Source organism: Stegodyphus dumicola, chromosome 7, assembly GCF_044657685.1.
Source record: "Stegodyphus dumicola isolate Sdum_Otavi_A_Nest chromosome 7, ASM4465768v1".
Lineage (NCBI taxonomy): Eukaryota > Metazoa > Arthropoda > Arachnida > Araneae > Eresidae > Stegodyphus > Stegodyphus dumicola.
In genome coordinates this window covers 54,079,327-54,091,363 of record NC_140774.1, presented here as the reverse complement: position 1 = coordinate 54,091,363, position 12,037 = coordinate 54,079,327, and the positions used below count along the sequence as shown (strand labels likewise).

The window sequence follows — 12,037 nt, the reverse complement described above, 5'->3', positions numbered from 1 at the left end:
TCTTCTACACTGACCTATTTTCACATTAGTAATTTACTTGATTTTCCAAAAATCAAATGTTTTTAAACACTACTTTTAACTATAGCATTATTATAAACATCAACTTCTGGCAAAGAAGTTGAGGTGTTTTTCCAGATTTACATAAACAATAGTGACTTTTTTATGAAACTTTTTCAAAATGATCAGTTTCAAGCTGCAGACCTCTGAATCTCTTCAGCTGGAAGATAGGTATTTACCGTTTCACTACTGAAGTGCAACACTAGCTTATATCTGTTTGAATAGTCATTGAACTGCTGTGTCCTAAAATCCTCCTGCTTGAACTAAAAACCAACGTATCCTGGTCACACTACCTAACACTAGAGCCCTATTTTAATTTGGCCATTACTGCAAAATATAAGCTTTGCTAAGAAATTAAACCTAATATTCCTTTTATCTGAAGACAGGCATATAACTGCTGTACTAATGAAACCTCTAGGCAGAACAATTATTTTAAAATTTAATACCTAGTCTTATTCTTTATAGGGAAAATATGGATAAAAAATTACATTGATAGAATCATTAATGTTTCATAAAGTTGTTATTAAGAATGTTTTTCAATTTGAAATGCTTATTTTAAATATTCTTATCCCAAAACTAAATAATGCATAATCTTCTTCCTTATGAAATTTTAGAAAAAGATATCTTAAATAATGTCATTTAATTGTACTTATTGGGTGCATGCAAAAGTCCTACATCTTTTACAAATGCTAACTACTAGTGAATAAATTACACAGCAATAACATGAATCAATAAAACAAATTATGGCACTGAGTTTCAGATTAAATCACGTGTTAAACATTTAAAATGGTGAGCAATATGAAACATACATCAGATAATATTTACAACAGGAAACTGATAAAGACATTATCAAAGCCACAGCATTTTTCAAGTGTATGGAGAAGACAGAGTTGACAAAAACAGAATTCACCAATGGCTTCAGAAATTCTGGAAGGGAATGGAAAATATAAAGATCAACACATTTTGAATGGCCATTAGAGATTTAAAAAATGCTCTGGATTATGCTGCTGTGTCCTACCATCCTCTTATTCTAACTAAGAACTGATGTATTATGGTTGCATTATGTCTGGCACCAAAAAGCTTATTTTATTATTTTTACGTTCTTAGTAGTGAAAGGGACCCTGTAATGCGAGATGAGAAATGAGTACTGTATCATACCTTCAAATGTCAAAGGACTGTTTACCTAGTTTCAAAGCACAGGCAATTAATAAAAAAAAAAAAAAAAAAAAAAAAAAAAAAAATTATCCCAAAAGGAAAAGCTGGCTAAAACATAGGGCAAGATAAGCAAATAAAGCATTAAGGAAAGAAGGCACTACAAAAGTGTGTTTAGCAATTCAATGAAAGGGAGCCCCACAAAAATTTCCATTAGCAGTTTTACCATGGATTGTATAATGCAACTAAACCAACATTGAGAAAGAAGAAATGGGGCGAAAACAGACTTTAGGGTTTGCAAATATTTTACTCAACGCCAGTCAAACGTTTTTATAAAGTGCATGGTAAAATGCAAAAAGAACACTTAATTGAGAGGTGTTAGCATTTAACTAACTGACTGAGCTCTATTGCTAACAACAAAAACTGAAAATTAGCACTTGGTCATTCTCAAACGTATAAACTTTCACCACAAAAATGCCAGATCTCAACTTAATTCAATCACTAGGCAAAAATTATTAGACTTTATCAAGAATGTTAATGCACCCAGAATATCTTCCTGGCTTTACAGACAACTACCTGTTTTGATCATAATAAAACAACTTTAACTTCCAAACCTCTGATGGTGGAAAGGCTGAAAAATGACACATTTTTTTGATCCCAAAACAAAGAAATTTTATTGATATGGGATAATTTAGCACCATACTGATGACAAGTAGTCCCATATTATGATGCAAATATATGAAATCATAAGTACTTTATTTTTTATGTTTTCTCCTTTTCTTCATTTTCAATTAGGAAACTAGTACAACTTTTGCCTACATCCAATATAAAAATGAAGAGTATATGCCTTATGTTATTCTGTTATCGTTACAAAATCTTTCAGACAATTGTTATTTCAAATGTCAAATACAACTAAATTTTTTTCAATAAATTGAATAGATAAAATACTCTCAATTTCCCAGTTAAAGAATTGAAATTTAAAAAAAAAAAAAAAAATCTATATCCAAGATGTTGTTAAATCCTTTCAAATAAATTTATTTTATAAAAAAGTTTATATCAACAGATTTAAACTAAGGAATCCCCACTCCCAGACTGGCATATCTAACGTATAACAGAAGGCTCACAACAAAGTTCAGCAATAGCATAACTGAGACCACAACCCCAAATGGCAGAAAACAGCTGAATATAGGCCTCAAGCAAGAACACAGCAGCCAACAGAAACATTTTCTCTCATTTATATCATTGATTAATTTGGATAAATATAAGTATGTAAATAATGCATACTTATTAGAAATAATTAACATTTAAGACACAGGCATCTTTTACAATTAAGTTGGAATGCACTATTTAAATTATGGAGAGAGGATGTAGTTTGACATTTTGACAATTCTGAGAAGAATTACAGTACAAAAAGTTGTGAACTCTTGTTTTCTCATAATCATCAAACTACCTACTACTATTTTAAAAAAAAATCCCCCCCCAGTTTTGAAGAATTACAACACTTTAATCATTTGGAATGAAAAAAGCATAACTGTAAAGTATTTAATTACTAATGTTAATAAAAGTCTATTTTAGAAAATACAGCAGATAGTCAGAACAATTAAAAGAAAGTTAATGAACTTTCTATTCTTACCTAATTCTAATAAGTCGATTGTAAGTTTCAAGGCATGTCTTGTATTCCCTTGCTAGTTACAAAAAATATAATAATAAATTAAACAATGAAAAAGGCTACATATTTAACATTAATAATCATAAGTAAAGAAAGCTTAAAAATTATTATTCACTTCCCCAATTACTTTAAACTTTTTCAGTCATGAAATAAAACTATTTTAAAAAACTACAATACCCTCAATAAGCACAGTTAGCTATAGTTCAATAGGAATATCACCTCAATAAATATTTGATTTAATTGCTTTGCTGTGACAAAGGTTTTTAACACATCATTTTCTGTCATTTAAAAAAAGTGAGAAAATATCTCATTAAAATCATGATTTAAATCATTGACACCCTGAACTTTACTCAGCAATTTCTAAAAATTCACACACATATATATATATTGGTTTTGACATTCTTTTAATTCTTTGTTGCATTTATAAGATTATTTGAAATTTATTAATTATAGATTTCAATTTTTGGTTTTTTGTTAAAAATTAGTTCTAATTTTCCTACTTTATGTCTTTAATTTTATATACACAGGGTGTTTATAAAGTCCTGGACCCATTTTGATGTTTAATAACTCATAAAATAATAAAGATTTAATAACATAAATGATTAGATAGACTCAAAAACTTTCATGACCCTTGTCAATGAACTTCCACGTGTGCCCCCTTTGTTGCGCAGAGAATATCAAGTCGATATTCAATTTCACGCCAGGTACTGGCAAGCATGTCGGCATCCACAGAGGCTATTGCGGTTGTAGGTCATCAATGTTCGACATTCTCCTCCTGTAAACATTGTCCTTTACAAATCCCCAAAGGAAAAAGTCCAGCGGCGTTATATCAGGTGATCTGGGTGGCCAAGGAATTGGAACTCCTCGCCCAATCCATCTTCCTGTCAAATGGTCATTCAAAGAACTATGAACGATGGTACCCCGATGAAGTGTGCACCATCTTGTTGCAAAAAGACATGTAACTGAAGCTCTTCTAGTTGTGGAAATATGAAGTTTTCCAACATGTCTAAGTATACAACTGATGAGACCGTCTTTCCTGTAAAAAAGAAAGGCCCAATGACTCGGTCGTGCATTAGTCCACACCACACATTAACCTTTGGGGAATCCCTTTGTGCCTCACGATATTCATGGGGGTTTTCAGATCCCCATATGCGCACATTATGGCGATTAACAATGCCAAAGATGAAAGGATGCTTCGTCGGAGAACATTATGCACTTCAGAAATTCAGCATCATTTTCTATCCACCTTAGCATATCTGTTACAAAGGCCATCCTCCTAGGCCTATGGTCCGGTTCCAAAACTTGAACAACTTAAACTTTGTATGCATGCAGTCTTAATTTTTTCTTAATAACCTTGTACACCATCGAAATTGGCATATCCAATTCTCTTGCTGCTGATCTCACAGATCTTCTACGATTGTGTAAAAATGTCTCTCTGACACGCTCAGCATCAAAATCACTTGTGCATGGACGTCCAGAGCGTTTATTGTCTGCGATACTTCCAGTTTCTAGAAAATTCTTTTTCCACCACAAGATGCTGCTTTTGGATGGAGGATTGTTTTGGTAAATTCTTCTGCAATCTCTCTGTGTTTGCATTATGGATTTTGTTTCTATGAACCACCATAAAATCTGTGCTTTCTCTTGTGGTGTATGCATTCTTCTTAATATCCGATCGAATAAAACATCACATACAAAAATACTAGAACAAACACATCAAAAGTAAACATAACATTGCAATAGTTGCCAAAAACAAAAGAGAGAAAAATGCAGTTAATAAGCAGACGATATTTAGAAAAGTACAGATATTTAGACTGGAAAATGAAATTATCTGAAATTAACCACACGCACAGACGATATTTACAAAAGTAAATATATTCAAACCTGAAAAGGAAATGATATAAGTTATTCCATCAATAAATGTCATAAGTTTGTTTATATCTTCATTATTTTATGAGTTATTAAACATCAAAATGGGTCCGGGACTTTATAAACACTCTGTATATAAAGAACTAGAAACTAAATACTTAAAACTAGAGAGTAAACAAACAGCTAAGTAAGCTAATACTAAATAATACTGATAAGAAATGTGAAAATACAATCATAAAATATTATCTGAGGCTGAAGATACAGTTTAAATTAACATCCTAATCCAATTATTTTAGAAGTCAAACAACAAAAATCAGCGTTATATTTGAAAATTTTTCAGAACTAATTTCGATGCTTTGACTACCGAACTATCTCCATCAGCAAACATCATCATCAGCAGTTTGCTAATCAAACCATTGAAACTAGTTCTGGAAAATCTGCAAATATAACGCTGATTTTTTGTTATTTGACTTAATTAAATAATCGTTGTTCAGCGTGTTATTTTAACCTAAATCCTAATCCAATGCTGATTCTGCAGATTTGGGTAGATTCTAATTTGACAAATTTCATGCAACTCATTACTTCTTAAAGTTATTCAAGTTTAACAAGAGATTAATCATGGGAAAAATATTTTTAAATTAACAAGGAAATAAAGCAATATACAAACCATATAAGTTGAAAATGCAAGATATTCAAGTATTTCAGCTTTATCTACTGTTTTGTTTGTTTCTTCAGAAACTCTGTCTAATGCTTCTTGCATCCATAAAATAGTATGATAATGATCTCCATTATTATACGATTGTCTTCCAAGTTCAAAACAGTCATTAGCTGATAAGAATAAAGTTAGTACTTATGACTTTATTTTTATGCTTAGAATTAAAAGATAAAAAATATTAAATATTAAAATGCAATAATAATCAACTTTTCAATAATTAAAAAAAATTTTAAATGTATTTTTAATAAACTACAGAATTTTTCATTTATAATTTTAAATTAATGACAGGTTTAAATACTATTGCATAAAAAATCAAAATAAATGACTAGAAAAGTACATATTAAGCATCAATATTAGCACTTTAAATTATTGAAATTGTATTCAAAATAACATCTTGAACAAATTACAAAACTTTGTAAGTAGCTTTAATAAGTCTTAACCTTCTGACTGCTCAATTTGTGGACCAAAATCACTTCCAAAACTGCGTAATTTTAAATTTTTTTTTTTTTTTTTTTTTTTTTTACATATTTTAAATCTATATATGAGAATTGAAAAATGCACTTTTTCTTCCTAGAAAATATTTTTTATATAGATTTTTATCATGAGAAACTAAGTTGCCTGAAAAATCAATTTCAGATGTTATCAAAAAAAAAAAAAAAAAAAAAATTTAAAATAAATTTCAGTTGAATTACAGTTAATTTCCATTTATTGCACAATATAAAAAAGTAAAATTTAAGAATATATTTTCTTATAAGCGCTGAGGGAAAAATACTTTAAAAAAGCAGTTTAGTATGATAAGAGTTTACAGTTTTTGCACCAGATTCAATAAATCTAATTAATAATCAATCTAATCAATAATTTAATTAAATAATTAAGATAATCACTGAATGTTTTCTAGCAGATATTTCTGTAAGAAAAAAGTGGCAAAAAGTGAAGTTTGATCGCTAATACCACATGCCTTCAAATGCCGCAATTTAGTGAACAACCAACAATATCTGTTGGCTAAAACATAAACTAAACACCTAATACTGTACATAATTTATTTCAATGGTTAAATGGGGGAAAAAACGGGATGCACTCCTCAATAAAGGAAAAAAAACATATGCAGCGGAAATCGCGGTATGATCAGCCAGAGGGTTAAACAAATTAAAAAAAACTAAGCCTTCTTGTCATAAATAATTAAAGCTCTGAATTTCTTTAAGGGGAGTTGCTCTCTTAAAAGCAGTTAAATCTTGAAAGCTATATACAAGTCACTTTATTGAAAGCAGCCACATTATCTTACAGACAATTATTTATCTACACAAGCTACATTATCTCAAAAGCTACATACAAGCCACTTTACTGAAAATAATTACACAAGAGAAATACAGGCATTATCTACGAGTTCAGGATCGAAGCATAATGGATCCATGTGGACGGATTCAAGTTAATTATCCAAACATAACTGAAAATCAGAAAGCATCAGTATGTGCCCTTAGTAATCTTTAGTTTTTATATACTTTTTTGCCATCAAAAACATAAATATCATATCATTTGCATATTTATGAAACAGCTAAGAAATACATTATACACACGTATAAAAGTACACTCAAATAAACCTAAGCATAAAATACATACAATTTATATAGTGAACTAAATAAAATATTTCATTACCACATCAGTGAAAAATGCAACAAATATTTTGATTCTTACATAAATGAAAAATGAATGCATATTTGAATTATAATTTATTAAAGATTTTGAAAAGATATTTCATAAGGAATTTAAAAAAATCTGAAAATTTCTGTTAAAGGAGATAGAGACTTTGATGGAGATATGAGGAGGTTAATGCCTCTGAAACTCCAAGGTTAAAAGTGACAGTAGCTGAGAATGTGCCATTTGAAATGGAAAAACAAAGAGATTTCTTCATTTGGCTTTCTCTAAGTCGTCTTTTTAATTTTTAGCCATCTACTTTTTTCAGAATTTCTTTTGAAACTGGATCAACCTTGTTCAAAATATAATTCAATAATCTATTTGGTAATTCTTCTAATTTTTCAGTTACCAATATCATAGCCTAAGCCATATCATTAGGCACGACTTCACATTCTGTGCTTTTCACCTAATCAGTTAATTAGTTTTCATAAGTTATGATCTTATCATGCAACTTGAGCTAACTTGCACTTATTTTTCTAATTTCTTTACCACGTCAACTGCATTAGAAATGATTTTCAATGAATTCCCAAAACTGGAAATTAGCCACAAATATGGATTAAGTTCTTCAAAACATCTCTTTAAGCTGTTTGTCTAATTTCCTCCAATGCAACTCTTAATTGTTTTAATGCTGTTTTAAATGGAAAAATCCTCAGAGCTTTAAAAAGAAATATATAATAAAATAGGTTGAATGAGCATACAATGCAACAAATACACAGATTTCAGATGTAACTGAAAAGGACTTGAAAGAGTAAATTATCAAAAAGTGAAGAATGCCCATACTGAAAAAGTATATAATGGTTCTGATTTATACATCACATTAAAATATAGCATAAATTGCAGATGCAAAAACTAACAATACAGTACTCTAGAGTCCCCATTTCCTGAGTGTAGCGTCTTGTCCTTCAAAACTCTACTCCTGAAAGTAAATAGTGCCCCCTAGGTTAAGGAAAAAAGTGAGTTGGAGACTGGCTTTCGGTGGGAGAAGCCGAATGTTCAGTGTAGTGATTTTATAATCAACAGTCCTGCCCAAATTAACATATTTTCTATTTGTATAAAGTGCATACAATCTATGTTATCATCACATCCTGATGTACTGTAACACACCTTTATATTAAAAAATATTAGGTTTGTGAAAAATCAGTAAACAGTAATTACAGAAACATAGAAATTACATCATCTCTTCGAGTTCAGATTAGCCTGAATTTTCGCTGCAGAAAGCAATGAGTTGAATGTGTAAGCAGATAATCCATACACATTTCAGCAATTATAGGCTGCAGTGATGACCAACATACAATCCACCACACTGCTTAATACATACCCTGAGGAAAATCTTTGCCAACATACAGAAATATGTACAGACATGGCTGGATGTCAGTGGGACACTTTTAACATCTTTTACAGAAACAGAATTATGAAGTAGCTTGATAAGTCATAAATTTAATATATGATACTTTTACAGAATTATGAAGTAGCTTGATAAATCATAAATTTAATGTATGATACTTTTTAGACACCCCGTAAAGAGCATTTTAAACAATTTGTTAGCTGGGGGAAAAGGAGTAGTGCCATGGAAAAATTTTTTCTTTTAAATAAATCTTAGACATATTTTATATTTAATGCAGTTTTATGATCACTAACCTGGTAATCAGCAATTTGGCCTTAATTTCCCAAAGAGTAAATTCAGATTTTCCAAATAATTGCTCAGAACTTCTATTTACTGTTTGATGACACAAGATGCTGCATTATTTATTTTGCAACTTTTCAAACCCTAAGACAGTACTAATTCGTTCTGTGTACTTTTATCATAACTTGCTTACATATGGTTCCAGTCATGGTTATAATGAATATAAAAGTGTTTTTAATGATGTGAAGCAATGCCACTATATTCTACGAAAAACACATAAAGTAGAACTTCTGAAAGAATTTGACACATTAGAAACACTTTGAATTAATTTTAATTATCATGAGTTAATAAAAATTCTATAGAAAGCCAGCAATGTTTCTGCTTGTAAATGCAAATTGTTCTATTTGAACAACATGTATATATAAGCAGAAATATCAAAAAGTGCTAAATAAAGAAAAAATAAGCACAGGAAAATTCTTTTACCTGTTAACTCATGTGATTGCTTAGTTCCTGATATTTGCCCACGAGCTAAGGTAGAGGTATCCAATTTATAAGTATCTTGCAATCTCAGTAGTGCTTCAGCAGCCCCAGTGAGATCTTCATCTTCAGGAAACTTCAAATCCTCTCTTGTTTGTGTGATATTTTCAATAAGATCTAAAAATAATGAAAAATTTTAAAAACCAGAATTTATATTCAATAATAAAAGTCATTTTAATATTCTATGTTATTTTATAAAATTAATGGTCAGATAATTTCAATGAGTGAATTCATTTGAAAAATAATACTAAGAATTTCATGTTATATCAAATTACAGTTAAAAATATTAATTTTTAATATTTTTATAGACAACTGCATATATAATGGCTATTTTCAGAATCCATCAATACATTTCTTATTGGTATCATTGACTTATTGTGCTGTCTTCACCTTAAAAATTCACTGCATAGCATTCACGATCAGATTCTTGAAGAAAACTATAATCTATTTCTTTCTATGGCTATATAAAGGAAATTTTTTCCCCCTATTACGTATACACACATCAAACAACTTTCTACAGAAACCTATATATACGTCAATGCTGCTTATTGCTCACTGTTGAATTAAATGGGTTTTTCTGATTTCTTACAATAATATTCTTATTTCTAAGCATGTATTGTAAATAATTTTTTTAATGTTATTCTGTTTCACTCTTTGGCTATGGAAATGACTAATCTAAGAGATATATTTCTTATGATCAGCAAAATTTTACCACAGTTGACATGAAGTTAATGACAAAAGTGTGTTTCTTGCTAGAGGTATCAAGTTGATACTTTGTCAAGAGAGAATTATTTAGCACATCTAATGGAGAAGATCTACACAAGTTCTTTAGTAAAGGAATTAAACACAATTCTATATCTGTCGTTCTCTCATGACACTAGAATACTGGTTGTTAATTTCATATCAGAAGTGCAAAGGACATGTGAAAAATTCCTAACTATGAATTAGCATCTGCCCAATAAACTGCTCATGATTACTGTGACAAAACATGATAAATCTGACATGCAAAGAGCAAAGATTATCATGCTTTACAAAATTTAAGAATTGCTTAAAGTTTAACTTAATATTAAAAAAATGTACATGCTTTTAAAAATTAGTAAATAATTACAAAGCATTTTATTTTCTCTGCTGCTTTGGAAAATTATACAAAAATCAGTGACTGCTATAAAAATTTAAATATAGCTGCAGATGAAATATTCTGAAAATTAAACACAGACCTCTTAAAGTAAGAACAGCAAGATGTATGGCTTTTCATTAGTTGTTCACTAGTTGCATTGTTATTCTTGCACTAATTTCAATATCTCTTATTCTTTCTGCAATTAAAATTTAATTTTTGATGACACAAAGAGTAAAGCTTGGTATTACTTTTTTGATGCATCTGTTTCACACTTCCCGTGTGCAACTGGTGTTTGGAAGCAAAAGCATTTGATCAACATTTTCGATAAAATGATGGGATGCTTAATCACCTAGGGCCAAAAGTGCATTCTCAGTTTTCCCTTACAATTGTGACATTTAATACTGATGCCTGTTCCAGAGGTTTATAACTTTTATTATTTTCCACAAAAAGCTTTCATTTTTTTTTAAACAGTTATTTGTAACTTGGTCAGCTTAGTGTCCTGCCAAACTGAGTTTTATACGAGATTATTTTATTAAAATTTTTAGTTATACAGTACAAAGTCTGAAATCTGGACATTCAATAGACAAAAGAGTGATCTAAATCTGGACCTCTGGATCACCAACTCTTTTTTTTTTTTTTTTTTTTTTCAGAAATTTTTTTGTATACTTTATGTTTGTGCTCCATATATTTTTTTCATAAAACATGTGAAGAGGGCTGATTCTTCATTTCACTTCAGCACTAAATAAAATACCTTCATATTGAGAAAACAATCATTTATTACCATAAATCTGTATGGTCAATAATTTGGCTCCATAGCCACCTTTTTTGGCTTTTTTGCTTGGCACATTTCTCAAACCGAAATGTTTTACATCAAAATAAAATTAATTTTGCACCTACTGAATAATTTGCATTCCTAATGTCAACCTGGGGAATCATTACTTATTATTTTTTGCTTTCATCACCACATGACTATTAACACATGCCAGTTTGAGAAATCACTCATGTAGCAATAGCTAAAAATTTTTTTCTTTTAATATTAGTAACTGAATACCAAAGGGTACGGTAATCTTTTATGCCGACATCATGCTTGTTAATGATTAGACTTCAGCTGCATCATGTAAAGAAGTGTGTTGGCAAAGAAAAATTTAACATAGATGTTTTTTCCATAACAAACAAACTTTTTTTTTTTTTGTAAATGATACCCAGAGGCCAAAAGATTACGTTTAATGCTGTTTGAATTGAGAACAACTGATTTGTTATTTAGATAAGTGCCAGAGGTGTTGCAACTGCACTTGCCATCAAAATTTTTAGAACTTAGAGAAGCACTGCTACAAAACTAAGGGATGGCACAATCTTCAGAATTTAGAAATTTCAAATTTCGGACCTGAAGAAACAGCAATGGGCTGCAAATTTTCTAGTGCTGGTCTTGGATTAGTCTTAAGTATACGTGCAAATTTATTTATTTGGGACTCAGATAACATTTAAGCATGTGCAGGAAATAGGCATAAGTATAACAAGTAACTAATACAATTTAGGCTTAACTTTGCTAGCATGCAATAGAAGGAAGACAAAATTTAGAAGAACAATACGTTTTTAGATGGCAATCTC

General features: G+C 30.0%; 1 protein-coding gene across 2 annotated transcripts in view; it reads right to left on the bottom strand.

Annotated features, from left to right (window-relative positions):
• Positions 1-12,037, bottom strand: part of LOC118184025 (prolyl 4-hydroxylase subunit alpha-1-like) — a 71,644-nt gene that overhangs the window by 50,760 nt on the left and 8,847 nt on the right. For both annotated transcript variants that reach the window (XM_085820217.1, XM_085820218.1), the window contains exons 4-6: positions 9,259-9,429; positions 5,412-5,572; positions 2,843-2,894 (exon numbers count right to left, since the gene is read on the bottom strand). In XM_085820217.1, coding sequence (XP_085676343.1) covers positions 2,843-2,894; positions 5,412-5,572; positions 9,259-9,429 — 384 coding nt within the window. The remainder of the gene's footprint in view (positions 1-2,842; positions 2,895-5,411; positions 5,573-9,258; positions 9,430-12,037) is intronic.